Here is a 15,029-nt window from a genome sequence, read left to right on the forward strand (position 1 = left end):
ATGACAAACCCATGCTGGCTATCCCTCAGGATTTTGCCATTGGCCAGTCTGTTAAGAATGGTCTCTTTGATAATCTTTTCTAGGATCTTCCCCAGGAGAGAGGTCAGGCTGATGGGCCTGCAGTTTGCCAGATCCACTTTCCTCCCTTTCTTGAAGATAGGCACCACATTGACCTTCTTCCAATCTTCAAGCACTTCACCAGAGCACCAAGAGTTCTCAAAGATCCATGCCAGGGGCTGAGCTATGATACTATCCAGCTCCTTGAGTACCCTGGGGTGTAAGCTGTCAGGGCCTGCTGACTTGAAGGTGTCCAGCCTCTCAAGGTGTTCATGAGGTTAGCATTGATGGAGGGTAAGGAATCTCCCTCACCCAGGCCTTCCCGTCCCATAATGGGCAGGGGCATCCCATGGGACTGGTGAAAGATTGATACAAAATACCCATTTAGCAAGTTGGCTTTTTCCTGAGTGTCAGTAGACAACTGTCCTGTCTGGTTTAGCAAGGGTCCAATATTGCCCTTGCTTTTCCTCCAGCTCCCCACATATCTAGAAAAGGACTCCCATGACAACCATGGACTGGGAGTGTGCAGTCTCGGCCAATTCCCTGGTGAGCTCCTGGTCAAGCTCTTGAACCTGGATTGGAGGTCTGTAGTAGGCTCCCACCGTTGTGTCCCCTGTGCTGTATTCCCCACCGATTTTAACCCAGAGGGCCTCTAGTCATCCACCCTGGGCGCCAATGTTGGCTTGCAGGGACGCATAGCTTTCCTTGACATAGAGAGCTACACCCCTGCCCCTTTTATCCACTCGATCTCTCCTGTACAGAGTATAGCTGTCTATACCTGTGGCCCAGTCATGGGTGGAGTCCCACCAGGTCTCCATTATCCCTATGACATCATAATAGTTTGTGTTGAGCAAGAGGACAAGTTCCTCCTGTTTGTTCCCCAAGCTCCTGGCATTTGTGTACAGGCATGCAAGTGTCCCTTTGGGGGCCCTTGCCTTGCCCACAGATCATTCCAGGGCTGGGGCAGGGGTGAGCTCTTAGAGTACCATGGCCTGCTGGCTTTGCACGGGTTGCTTAGCGGGCCAGCAGTGGCGGTAGTCCCCCGATCCCCTGAGGGGGCTTAGTTTAAAGCCCAGTGGAGCAGGTCAGCCAGTCTGGCTGAGAAGAGCCTCCTCCCCAGTGGAGCGAGGTGGAGCAGCTCGCTGCCTCTCTTACGAAAGAGCGGACTGTGGTCATGGAAGCCAAAGCCTTCCCGATGACACCAGCGCTGCAGTCTTTGGTTCACTACCTCAATCCTCCTCTCCCTCCTCAGCCCATAGCCCAAGACTGGGAAGATTGAAGAGAACACCACCTGTGCCCCCCACCCCTTAAGCCCCACTCCCAAATCCCTGTAGCGCTTCATGAACCGGCTGGGAGTGCTCCAAGCCGTGTCATTTGTGCCCACATGGATAAGGAGCGTAGGGTAGTGGGTCAGTGGGCCGGAGGAGCTCAGGGATCTTCTCCGCAATGTCTTGGATAAGGACTCCCGGGAAGCAGCAAGCTTCCTGGGCTAAGGGGTTGGGGTGGCAGATTGCCCTCTCAGGATGAAGTTTTGTCTTAGGGAGAGCGGGGGCTGTAGCTACAGTAGTGCGTGTGTTGCCTGCAGGAGCTGGCAGCTTAGCAGGCTCTGCTGGGACTGCAAGAGGTTTGTACCTGTTGCAAAGCTCCAGCGGGGCGGGGACCTTGGTGTGGTGGGCCTTGGGGCCCTTGACCACCTTGGTCCAACCCCTGGGCTGGACAATAAGGGAGGTCCCCAAGTCCTCCCTTGTCCTGGAGGGTGACCGTGGTCTACCCTCTGCCTCCCGGGGGAGAAGGGCCTGGCAGTAGGAGTCTATCTCCTGCTCACCATCCCTGCTGGCACGCAGTCTCTGGACTGCAGCCTGGAGCTCCTCCACCTGGCACACCAGAGACTCCAAAAGGGAGAAGACCTCACAAGGGGAGGTGGCCATGCTCCCAGACCCCAGAGCCTGAAAAAGTGACAGGCAGCCCCCACAGCCGAGAGCCAGGGGCTCCATCTGGGCGGAGGCCTATGAGGCACCAGAAAGCGGGGGGCGGGGGGTAGACCCTAAGGGGGTCCTCAGGGTGCGGTGCATGCCCATCCGCATGATGCCGCTGGGAGGCCAGCTCCGGCTGGGACTGCCTTCCCTAGGGCGCATAGGCAGGGCCTCGGGCCCCCCCGCTCACCGTCCTGCACAAACTCTGCACTAACTCATGCCCCGGGCAGATAAGCGTGCCTGTTTGCGCAGCCTGTTCACTAGGGTCCGGTTGCGTGGCTCCCTGCGGGGGTTGGGTGAAGTAGGAGTCAGGGCAGGATGAGACCCTCCTCAGCTCTGAATCAACCGCCTCCCTGCAGCTGAGCTAGGCTAGTCCCCTCCCACCACGGGCCCCACTTACCTCCGGCTGTGCTGGGGGTCAGCAGGGGTGCTCTGCAGCTGTTGGGGGTCGCTGGGGGGCTTTGAGTTGCGGGGGCGCAACGGGCTTTCACCCATGCATCTCACGCCACTCCCTAAGCCCAAATCCTGGGCCCTTACAGTCTCCTTGTATTGTAAAGTATTTTAGATAGAAGTATGACCCTGTATGCAAGTTGTGTGTTTGGAGATGATACATCTTGATCACCTTTGATAGCGAAGCTGAAAACAGCGCATTTTCAGGCCAACAAATATAAAGTTGTTAAATTCCCTACAAATAATTGCTAAGTAACCCAATTAATGATCCTTTTGCATGCTGCTCTGAGATAATGAGTTAGCATGATATTGATGTATAGATACACCAACCAGAGTGTTCTCTAAGGACCAGCGTCTTAGCAAATGAGGAAATTTTAACTAACCGGCAAACAGTGAGCTACTTTATCTTTTCTGTCAGAGAAAAATGCCATTACTTATCCCCAGATACAAATTTTACAGCACATGTAATGAAAGATGACTGTGCGTTTTGCTTTCTGTAATTGGCCTGTTTTGATTAAAAACCTGGTAAGTTTGTACTGGTATGGTTAATGAGCAACGGCAAAAGGGCATAATTTTCTCTCCTTTTATGTGTAATTGGAACAGAAATGAACCACACGTTGCAGTTTTGCAAGACCTTTTAAAATATAGAATTTTGCTAAGCTCACATGGGATTACTTGTACAAGGCTTCAAAAGAAAGGATTTCCTATGAAATAATCCTTGCATGAAAGATGAATCCTTGATAATGACATTTAAAAAAATTTAATTGATGCCTAAACTTTTGTTTGTAAGAGTGTTGGAGGCAAATGCCCTTGTATTTATTGAAGTGCTGGTTAATTGTAGATCAAAAAGCACCTGTATAGAGTAAGAGATGCAACAAAGCTCTTAGGTACATCCTTAGAGTTATTCAGGTGCTAATATTCTTTACTGAATTGGTGTCTGAATGCATGATGAAAGCAGGTTGGGCATGGTAGAATGAAAACCATTTTAACTAATTAGGATATCCCGGCTAATAAAATTGGCCTGGAGGATGTTTCAGAGCCATTACCTACAAATTTCTCTACCACCCTTGATGGTTTTGTGAGTAGATTCAGTGCTTGCCAAACTGAAGAGCTGGGTCTTTAGTTAGAACCCAGAACACTACTTGCCTTTGTGCAAACTCCACTGGCTTCAGCTCTAGTGACACACCGAAGCTCTGGTTTGCTCTTCACCTGTTTTCTGGCTCTTCCTGGCCCATCTCCCCCATGCTTATAAATTACCAGTCATTGGAACATTTTTTGTAAGTTTAGATTGACTCTGCTGCATGATGGTGAAAAGGGTTGAAAGGGAGGTAGAAGAGGAATATAGTGCAGAGAAGTGGTGGGGGGGTTAGATCAGGGGTGAGCAGCAACTTGTAGCTCACATGCCACATATGGCATGGGCAACTTGTGTGTGGTATGTGGCAGATCAGAGAAGGGGCAGGCAGCACAGTGGCAGATACTGGAGGGAACAGAAAGCAGAGCAGCACATCAGGCAGGGAGCACAGGGCAAGAAGCAGAGAGCAGAGTAATGCATTGGGCAGGAAAAGGAATCAGAGTGATACTTGGGGAGGAAACGGGACTTAATTTGTGGCACTCCTACCAAAAAAGTTGGCCCTCACTGGTTTAGAGGATGTGAAAAGAGAAGAGGAAAGAGGACAGGATTAGCTTTACTGGGATGGATCTCCTCTCCTGTGGACATGAAACTGAAGTTTCCTATATCTGGCAGCTACTTCAAGAAGTTCCAGTACTGCAGCTATTCCCCCCATGTGCGCAGTTGCAAGCCCAACACTGACGGCATTTCCTCTTTTGAGAATCTCCTAGCCAACATCATCCTTCGGGTCTTTGTCTGGGTCATTGCTTGCATCACCTGTTTTGGGAACCTTTTTGTCATCTGCATGAGGTCCTTCATCATCACCGAGAACAGCCAGCACACCATGGCCATCAAGTCACTCTGCTGTGAGTTGGGATCAAGGGAGGGAGGATCTGGTTTGGGCTCTATCTTTGCTCTGTGTGTGCATGCAAGCAGAGAATGGAAACAGGCAGCAAATACATGATCAGCAAATATCCCTGAAATGGGCCACCCTTTCCCCAGTCCAAGAGCAAATCTTGTCTGTAAACTTGCTGCTGGCTGTTGGCCTGCTCATTGTTAATGTCCTCAGAGCTCCTGAGCCTCTTTTACATCCCAGTTGCTGCCTCACTCCTCATTGCACTGAGGGCACAAAGGCACTCAAGCCTGCTTGTTAATAATGACTCAAAATACTTTTATGCCTTATGGGCAGACTAAAGGGGGGCCCTGCTCCCAGCTGCAGGCACAACACTCCTGTCGACTTCAGTGGAAGAAGCCTTTTGTATATTCAGGGAGAAAATTTGGCCCGGTATTCACAATAGCTTCATAATAGCCTCCTTGCTTCCAGGGTACTGGTGCAAAGAACAAACTCTGTGAGCTGGTGTTTGTTGCCTTGTCTGTTCCAGGTGCAGACTGTCTGATGGGCATCTACCTCTTCTTCATTGGAGCCTTTGACCTCAAATACTCTGGCGAGTACAATAAGCATGCCCAGGTGTGGATGGCAAGCATTCAGTGCCAGCTGGTGGGCAGCCTGGCCATGCTGTCCTCAGAAGTATCTGTCCTGCTCCTGACATATATGACCTTTGAGAAATACTTCTGCATTGTCTTCCCATTCAGCCACTATAAAGCTGGCAAAAAACAGACCATTTCCATGCTGGTCATCATCTGGCTGCTAGGACTTTCCCTCACTCTTGTCCCCTTCTGGTGCAAGGAATCCTTTGGGAACTACTACGGGAGAAATGGGGTCTGTTTCCCACTCCAGTCAGATGTGACTGAGAAACCAGGAGCCAGGGGCTACTCCACTGGAATCTATCTAGGTAAGGGCATGACTACACAGCCACTCCTCTGCACCTGCTCTGTTCTGGTGATGCTGGCAGACATGGATCAGAATGTGCTTTAATTGTTGGTGGCTCTTCCACTATGTCAGGACAGTGCGAAAAAAGCTGCACTGAGCAGCAGGAAATCCCAGTGCTCAGACCACTAGCCTAGGGAGACTAGAGAGGCCAGGTTCAACTCCCACCTTCCCCTACAGACTGCCCATGTGACCTCTCTGGAGTGCTAAGAGAATAGTTACACAAGGAAGTGCTCACACACTGCAGGACTGGGGTCATGTAACAGTCTCAGATAGACAGCAACTACCCACATGGGCCCAGAGACTGCTTGTTGTTGCCATCTCCTTTGGCTTGGTTTGAAACCAGCTTTCTAGGTGATGAAATAAAGGTAATGTGACACTACCTGCATAAACTGTGTAGGGTGAGGGGAGGCTGCTTTTAGCAGAAGGAGAAAAAACTACTAGCAAATCACTCCCAGAAGAATTTTGTTGCTAGCAAGGCCAACAGGCCATAGAACAAGGGATGAATGCTCCCCACCAGCCTTGCAGTGCACTGGCATGTGGTATGTGCCAATTGTCTTCTCTGCCCAGAAATAATTTGTTTGCCAAAATGTTGGTCTTTCTTCATGTGCCAGCCTGGCTCCCACTGCCAAGCTTGTCCCTATAAAGAAGGGCCATCCAACTTCTGAAAGGCTGGGGGGGGGGACAGGCTGCTCCTTCATTCAGTGTACCTGTAGCCTTGAACATGCACGTGCATACATGCATGCACACATACATCGCCCATCTTGTCCCTGGTGCATAGGCTGTCTCTCTGGCACAACGTAGAGTGTTCTCACAATCCTTTCCCCATAGGTCTGAACCTCGTTGCCTTCATCATTATTGTTTTCGCCTACACCAGCATGTTCTACTCTGTCCACACCACAGCGGCCAAGACGGTGGAGCGCAGTGTCTTCTCCAGGGAGGTTGCCATTGCCAAGAGGTTCTTCTTTATTGTTTTCACAGATGCCCTTTGCTGGATCCCCATCTTCCTCCTCAAGCTCCTCTCTCTGCTCCAGGTGGAAATACCAGGTGACAGAGCCAGCTCAGGCTGGCCCAAGCTGCTATCATTACATACACAGAGGCAAGAGCACACCATGCTGGTGGTCGCTTCTTGCTGCTGATGCTCGTGCTCTGAGCACAGGGCCTTGAGGCACCATTACTCTGGCAACACTGTGACCTGTCAAGGGAAATGCCAAGTCTTGGGGGCTTGGGGCCTCCTAAGCTTCAAGGGGAAACTTCCATTTTTCAGCCCCTGGCTATAAATGCCCTGTAGATCTGCTTACTCACACAGCTGTAAGCATAGAATAGCTCTTGTTGACTTTATCGTCCTTACACCTGTGTGTCTGAGAACAGAATCTGCATAAGGGTCCCCACAGACATAGGGGAGCTGATGCTTTTGGGAAGTAGGCACCAACCTCTGTGGTTACTAACCTACTCTCCTTGTTGGAACAGGTACCATAACCTCTTGGGTGGTTATTTTCATCCTGCCCATCAACAGTGCCTTGAATCCTATTCTGTACACCATCACCACCACCTCTTTCCAGGAGAAGGTCAAACTGTGTTTGCAGACGAAGCAACAGTCATTACAAGAGGCACCAGGATCCCAAAAGAGCTTTATCCTAGTATCCATACACACCAGCACTGCCTGACTTATGCGCTTCAGGCCTAGCCGCTGGGTACAAAGACATCATGACTTTGTCCAGTGATCACTGGTGGCCTATGGGACTTGAACTCTGCCGCCCTTCTATCATCTTCTCATCAGTGCCGTTGTAACTGGGATCAGCTCCATAAAGTAACCCATGTGGCAGCATTGGATCTACTTGCCTCAGGAACTCTCACGGTATGGGTTTATCAGCAGCAGGAACATCTAATCTGGTCTTCGCTACAAGGCTGAACCAGCTGCTGCGGAGTGAGTGGGCATCATCATCTCATAATCATCTCTGTCTCTCCACGGCGTGGTCTCTACAGTTCACAGAACCTTTCTCCTGCTGGCAAACTATCTAAACATTGCAGCAATCCTTGGAAGAGCTGCAAACCCTGGATTTGGCAGCCTATAGGTCGAGAGAAGAGAGGGCAGGCTGGAGATTTGGCTGATTGCAACAAGTTTGCAGTCCTGTTGAGGGGAGCAAGAGCAATTAGCAGAAGCAGCCTGGGAAGAGCCATGGGAAGGACTGCAGCAGGGGTGTAGCAGGGCAGCTCCACCCTTTGGGCAGCAGCAATGCATGGGGAAGCACCATCTGTTGCAGTGCGGGTAGTGGTGGCACAGTCAGCTGCTACTGCAGTGATGACTACTCTTGCACTTCTCCCAAAGGTGGCATCTGGGGCCGCTGCATTGGTCATCCCCTCAGTTAGGAGCAGTATTCAGTGCATCCTCTGTGCAGTGCTACAGCCTAAGCCTGGGTGCTGAGTCCAGTATCATAAGGCCCAAGACAGCAAACGGGCCTGTCAAAGCCCAGCATCCCCCAGGTATCTTTACATCTTCAGTCTACCAGGAGCCACATGAGCTACTGCAGCAACCCATTTTGGGATGTTGCTGCATAGGAAAGATGCATAAACAGCAGCAGGCAGCTAACATCAAGACTTCACCACCCAGCAGTGCATGCCATTAGTTTATGATTGCATGGATGAGCAAATGCAAGCCCCATTCTGTGTCAGTACAAAACCCCTGTCCCTTCTACACAAAATACACATCTGTTAAGAGTGAACATCACCGAGCTGTACTGCCTGACACATATTAACATTCTAACAGTAAGAAACATGCAGCATGCCAGTAACATGCAAAAGTAAGAAACTTTTGCTTTTGTTTTTTCTAATAAGGGACCCAACTTTCTAAATGTAATTGGAAAATCTGAGGAGCTACTCCTCTGGCCCCTGGAGAGAGGCCTACGTGTATCAAGTCTCCCCCGGTCTAGTGCCCATGAAGAGAACTGTTAAGGAGGCTGGATCCAGAGGACCCTGTGCTTCCCCCTGGCTGACTCATTTCTCAACCCCTCACCGAGCAGGTACAGGGTGTGGAAAGTGCTGGAAAGGATTGCTAACTTCTCTACGCAGTCAAAAGGGCATCAGAATTTGATGACAAAGCAGTTCAGCTCACGACCACGTTGCATGCACCTGAGGTTCCCTGGGGAAACTGCCAGCCGACAGGCCACTGATTTCCCCATGCTCACCCACGTGTGCAAGGCCTTTCCCAGTGTGGCAGCTACCTTCTTGCATGATCTCTTGGGCCCTGGTGTGCTAAGTCACCACTTACACTTCCCAAGAGACAGCACAGATGCTAGATGTTATCAGCCTCTGAGAGCACAGGTGCATCTGCTGCCAGGTAGGAGTTTCCCAGCTGGAGCATCATGTCCTGGGGGTCTACACAGCAAACGTGGGCTGCTACAAATTCCTCACACACTTGGTTTCTTGAAAGCTGTGCTGGAAGCTCTGACCTCACCCTTACATGTACTAACAGGCTCATGCAGTGCTAAGTTCTCTGTCACAAACACTGCTAAACCCCAAGTCTTAGGACAGACCAGTGTCAGTAATTCTGAGGCTGACTGGCTGTATCTCTCTCTCCAGCTGCCAGCCCTAGATATTAGATTGGAGCAGTCACATGAAGCAGGATACAGAAAAGTCGAATAGAGGAAAGAAGCCAACCACTAAGTGAAGAGGCTAGACAGAAATATTCCTGTGGTGATGTACAAGTGAATGACTAGAGATAGTCCCTTCTAGCAGGTTGTGTTGTGCATTTGAGCATTGGGGAACAGGAAAAGCTGGAGGGTCCATTACTTTGTAGTAAGCTTCCATTGTTAATAAAGTTCTTGTTTCTTTCTCATTTGGAGTCTGTGGTTGTCTTATGCTGTTAAATGGCAGATCATTGCAAAACTGCCCGCTGGGAGGTTTCTTTTCTAGCATGTTTCTCTAAAGTTTCCAGTTCTGGGCACCGTTAAATCCAAGATCCTGGCCTAGCCAGCCCCTGGGACTGATGCACTGGAAGATACCAGGTAACTGTAAACATGTAATATGGCCAGCAGAGAGGAGAGGAGAGGAACGGATACAGGCCCCCCGCGTGGGCTGTCTGTGCCTGTGGCCTGTGCTACATGCTCTGCAATGGCAGGTGAGACACTTGTGGGCTTAACTATGGCTTCTGGCCTATTTTTCCCAGAGCTATTTTTCCCACAAGACAGCCTGTGTTCAGGGTCATAAGGGAAGAGAAGCCTCTCATGTCACTCCATGGTGATCCCAGAGCCCTGGCGAATGGCTTCAGAGGGGAAATGCCTCCTAACCCAGCTAGATGCCATCCAAGCAGCAATAGCTCCAGACTGGCACTCTTCTGCCAGGCTGACCCAGGGAGCAAGCCAAGTGAGCACCCAGTAAAAGGTGATGGCACCTGCTACTGCTACACAACTCTTCTTACCTCCTTTCCAAAGCGAGAACTAAGGTTTTGGCAAATGCCATGACTGCAGAGGCAGCAGTGCCTCCAGCAGGCTAGCTTCTGCAAGACAGTGGTGCAGGGGAGTGTCTGATGCAGAGCATGTAATGCTCCCACAGGGGCTTGGTTTGCACCGCTACCAGGGTGGACTGCAGCCTGCTAGTTGAGCAGGAGTTGAGTTTGCAACAGGTTTGCTCCAGGCAGTAGACTGAGGCCTAGCAACAGAGACCCGATTGGTCCACAGCAGAGCATACAAATGAGGGGGATGGGTCAAGGGCAGTAGTATTTAAGGAGGCTGCACCCTGAGCAAGCTCTGGGAGCCTCAGGGCTAAGGTGTGAGTGGGCTTTGCTCTATACCTTATTCTTGTAACATCAGTTACTTTCAGGGGAATGGAAGGGGGTGGCTCTGCTCTGTGGACAGCTGTGTCATTGGGAAGTCAGTCCATGGACTGGGAGAAGAACCAAACCGGTTCCTAAATGTTGTTTTCCGTCATTTTATTTGCCACCCAAGTGGGACTCCAGGCTCAGGCCAGACTTCAGATAAGGGACAGATTAAGTTAAGCACTAGCAAAGGGAGTTACAGCAACTTGGGGTGACAGATTTGCAAGCTGTTTACCTGAGGGCATGTTCATTTAAGGCACTCAAGGAAAAAAAAAAGTCAGCGTGATCAGCCCCTTAGCTGTTTATGTTGATAAATATGTATCCAGGAGAGGTGGAATCCACTGGGATCCATTTACTCTTAAGAGCATGAGGGACCCTGGAGGTCTATTTGCAAAGGTTTATTTTACAAAACCCAAGATAAAGTGCCCATAGGATGTGTTTTGGGTTGGAACAGCTTGCCTTGTGAAATATAAGCAGGCAAGTTTCTCTGGGGGGATGTGACCAACTAAATAGTTGGAAAAAAGGTTCTTTGCAAAGTTCATGAAGAATAACGCTTTGAAGGCGAAGTGCAGAAAGCTTATGAGTGAGGAAACACTGGGAAGCTGAAGAGCAAACTTATAATTTGGAGCAAACCATTTAGAGTTCAAAATGTTTTTTAAGGGAGGCATTAGGAGGCAGAGTTAGAGGAGAAAAAAGAAACTGGTGTCACGCAGACACCAAAAGAGCAAGAGAGATTGTTTTAGAAATGAGTTGTGGGTAACTTTCAGGCGGCAGCCGGACATGACCCAATTCATCACGCTGGATGAGGATCATGGGTCTGGGGTCTCCCCAAGTTAACAAGGGCAACGCGTCTAATCCCTGTCGTAAGAAAGAGTATCTATTATTGCAGAGTTCAGGTATGACTTGCTTTCCAATGCCTGATGTGACCCCCACTTCCTGCTGGCCTGTTCATTAATGGGATCAAAATGATTATATCACAGCTCCGAGGTAGTCCACATGAAAATAACACTTTTAGCAAATGTAGCTACAATTAATAATGAGCAGAAGCCATCCCAATAAGAAAAGACATGACATTAAGCACTGACAAAGTATGGGTAGCACGGGTGTTCTTGAGGAGGTAGCTTCAGCTCATGGAAGCTGCCTCACAGGCAGCAGCATCAGAAAAAACTCTTGATGTGATGGAGGTGTCTCAAAAATGACAAATCCTATGGCAGCTCAGCTGAAATGGTGGAAAACAAATAGAAATTTGAAAATCCTGTTGCAGAAGGTATTAAAGAAATGGAGAATGATTAGGATGTTATATTGACCCTAATTTTAATGACTATCGGAAGAACAGTTTACAACAGTTCAGTTACCAGCTACCCGTTTGGAGGTAGGCACTTCATCTCCCCTGTGCCTCCCTTGCCAAATGGGGATAAAAGCAATTCCCGAGCTCACAAACCCATTTGTGCCTGTGAGGTGCTTGGGCTCTACGGCCGTAAGAGCCATGTCAGTGCCCATGTAGCCCTGCTGTACATAAGCAGTGATGACCCATCTGGAAGTTACTTGCAGTCTGCGATTACAGTGCAGAGGCCCTAGGTGATGACCATGTTTTCATCCAGTTCCTTCTGGTCCAGCGTTCCCATGGGGCCTTTCCCCTGCCAAGGAAATGAGATGTGGTGAGCCCAAGCAGAGGGAGGGCTCTGTTCATTAATCTTGAGCTGCAAGCAGGGCAGGGAGTGAGGGTTGAGTTTGATGCATCCTATGGGCCCATCCAAGGTTCAACCTTAAAACCGGGATTACAATATAATATAGTCACACCTGAGGCACGCTGCAGGTGTAAATCTGGTATCTGCTTCCCAACACAGGCTGATGCTTAATTGGTGCTGTTGCAGGTGCTAAAACATAGCATAACTTTGCGCAGAGTAAGGCACAAGCCAGGCCTAGGAAAAATGAGGCACAGTATGCCTGCAGGGAGCTGCACAGCTAAAACCACTCCCACTCCATGGCTAATCCTTATGCACATTAGGGGAAGGAAACCACATCCTCCCACAAGGCTAGAGAAATCTGCGTTTCCCAGAGGCACCAGTTCTTGCTCCAGAAGGCCATGCTGGCCTTTTTCAGTCTCTTGCACACTAGGAAGTGAGCAGTGGTGGTCTTCTTGCCCCTCACAGTCTAGGCCCCAAGAGCATGTTTCTGCTTAGGGCAATAGGAAGGATAATCATTCTACAGGGAGAGCTGAAGGACAATCTAACTGATTGTTAGAAAAGTTTATTAAAGAGGCCATCCTTAATGGACTGGCCGACGTCAACATCTTAAGGGATAGCTAGCACGGGTTTGTTGCGGGTAGGTCTTGCTTGACCAATCTCATTTCCTTCTACGACCAGGTGACCTATCACCTGGACAAGGGAGAAGAGATTGATGTCATATATCTTGACTTCAAAAAAGCCTTCGATCTGGTGTCCCATGATCGCCTCTTGGAGAAACTGGCCAATTGTCGCCTTGGGTCCTCCACGATCCACTAGCTGGAAAATTGGCTCCGGGGTCGGACCCAGAGGGTAGTAATCGATGGAAGTCACTCATCGTGGTGTCCTGTGACCAGTGGGGTCCCCCAAGGCTCTGTCCTTGGACCCATACTGTTCAACATCTTCATTAATGATGTGGACACTGGAGTCAGAAGCGGACTGGCCAAGTTCACCGATGACACCAAACTTTGGGGCAAAGCATCCACACCAGAAGACAGGCAGGTTATCCAGGCTGACCTGGACAGGCTCAGCAAGTGGGCGGACGAGAATCTGATGGTGTTCAACGCCAATAAATGCAAGGTTCTCCACCTTGGGGAAAAAAAACCCGCAGCATCCTTATAGGCTCAGCAGTGCTATGTTGGCTAGCACTATGCAAGAAAGAGACTTGGGGGTCATCATTGACCACAAGATGAACATGAGCCTGCAATGCGATGCGGCGGCTAGTAAAGCGACCAAAACGCTGGCTTGCATCCATAGATGCTTCTCAAGCAAATCCCGGGACGTCATTCTCCCCCTGTACTCGGCCTTAGTGAGGCCGCAGCTGGAGTACTGTGTCCAGTTTTGGGCTCCACAATTCAAAAAGGATGTGGAGAAGCTTGAGAGAGTCCAGAGAAGAGCCATGCGCATGATCAGAGGTCAGGGAAGCAGACCCTACGATGACAGGCTGAGAGCCCTGGGGCTCTTTAGCCTGAAAAAGCGCAGGCTCAGGGGTGATCTGATGGCCACCTACAAGTTTATCAGGGGTGACCACCAGCATCTGGGGGAACGTTTGTTCACCAGAGCGCCCCAAGGGATGACGAGGTCGAATGGTCACAAACTACTTCAAGATCGTTTCAGGCTGGACATAAGGAAGAACTTCTTTACTGTCCGAGCCCCCAAGGTCTGGAACAGCCTGCCACCGGAGGTGGTTCAAGCGCCTACATTGAACACCTTCAAAAGCAAACTGGATGCTTATCTTGCTGGGATCCTATGACCCCAGCTGACTTCCTGCCCTTTGGGCGGGGGGCTGGACTCGATGATCTTCCGAGGTCCCTTCCAGCCCTGATGTCTATGAAATCTATGAAATCTATGAAATGATCAGCAAAGATGAAGCCTGGAAACTTGACTGGTTTTGCAAAAAAACTGCCTGTTGGGAGGTCCGTCTATTGTTCAACAGCTCCCGAAGTCAGTCTGTTTAGCTACAGTCTGCCCATATTTGGCCCACAATCACCACAACATCTGAGTGCCTCCCAATCTGAAATTATTCAACCTTACAGCTCCCACTCTGAGTTGAGGCAGACCTTCACAAAAAGGGTCCGGGCATCACAGAGGAAGGACTGATACCAGTGGAGAGTCACAGAGACATCCTGTGGTGAAAGGAGCGCTGCAGTTGCCTCAGCTTGTATCCACTTCTTTTGCATTGACAAGCAAGCAACAAGTTGAGTTGGGAGCTGGGAGGATTTACACTTTGCTCTTTGACCTGTGTGACTCACTAGGCACATCTACTTATGATGCTACATCACCGTAGCGATGCCTACCACAACATAGCAAACACGTGCATCTACACTCGACCAGCAGCTACTTCACCATAGCGGTGCACCACTACGGCAAAATAGTGGCTAAAAATAACCGTGCACCCAGCATACAGCACAGCACAGGCTGCTGCTACGCTGTGCTTTAGTATTTCCAAAAGTACTAAAGCGCCCCCTGTGTGTCTTACTAAGTACTGCATTCATGGTAAAGGTGATACCTTTTATTAAACCAACTTTGCAAAAAAAAATTATTTGTTTATCAAAAACCTCTTTATTTTTATATTATTAAAAATTGTTTATTAAAAAAATTCCTTTTGCCTCTAGACCAATACAGCTACAGTCTAGATACCTAAGTACTTCATTAGAACATGCTTGCTTGGATGAGTGTTCTGCCACTGGTTTGCTTCACATTTTGCAGTCAACCAGTGGAAGATGGATGGAGCCAAACACGCTGCCAAATACATGGTGTCATCTGGTTCCCCTCCACTGGGGCAGCATCGCTTAGGAATTGGAGAAGTGGCTGCAGCACCTCCCAGTTCTTGTCTGATAGCAGGAGAATGGCAGCCGGGACAGCTTATAGGCTCTGCTCCACTGAGACAGCTGAAGGCAGGAAAGAACTTGTGGACAGCTACACCTCTGCGGCCTCCACCTTAGGATCCCTTTGTCTTTGTCTTTGGCAAAGCGGCTGATCACACTTGGGGACAGTGAGACAAGGTCTCAGGAGCCTGCTCTCCTGTCCTCACATTGACACTACTGTCTTGTGCCCTACAGAGGTCGTCGTGCCT

At 49.7% G+C, this 15,029-nt stretch overlaps 1 protein-coding gene across 4 annotated transcripts in view; it reads left to right on the forward strand.

Moving 5' to 3' along the window:
- The window catches only part of LOC102377168 (relaxin receptor 1-like), a 47,910-nt gene extending 38,659 nt beyond the window's left edge, over positions 1–9,251 (forward strand). For 3 of the 4 annotated variants that reach the window (XM_014518450.2, XM_025200112.1, XM_025200111.1), the window contains 4 exons: positions 4,225–4,454; positions 4,971–5,381; positions 6,248–6,463; positions 6,887–9,251. In XM_014518450.2, coding sequence (XP_014373936.2) covers positions 4,225–4,454; positions 4,971–5,381; positions 6,248–6,463; positions 6,887–7,083 — 1,054 coding nt within the window. In that variant the 3' untranslated portion in view covers positions 7,084–9,251. The remainder of the gene's footprint in view (positions 1–4,224; positions 4,455–4,970; positions 5,382–6,247; positions 6,464–6,886) is intronic. The other variant, XM_025200114.1, reaches the window with a different exon arrangement.
- The last annotated feature ends 5,778 nt before the right edge of the window (positions 9,252–15,029 follow it).

This window comes from Alligator sinensis, unplaced genomic scaffold (assembly GCF_000455745.1).
Source record: "Alligator sinensis unplaced genomic scaffold, ASM45574v1 scaffold809_1, whole genome shotgun sequence".
In the NCBI taxonomy this organism is placed as follows: domain Eukaryota; kingdom Metazoa; phylum Chordata; order Crocodylia; family Alligatoridae; genus Alligator; species Alligator sinensis.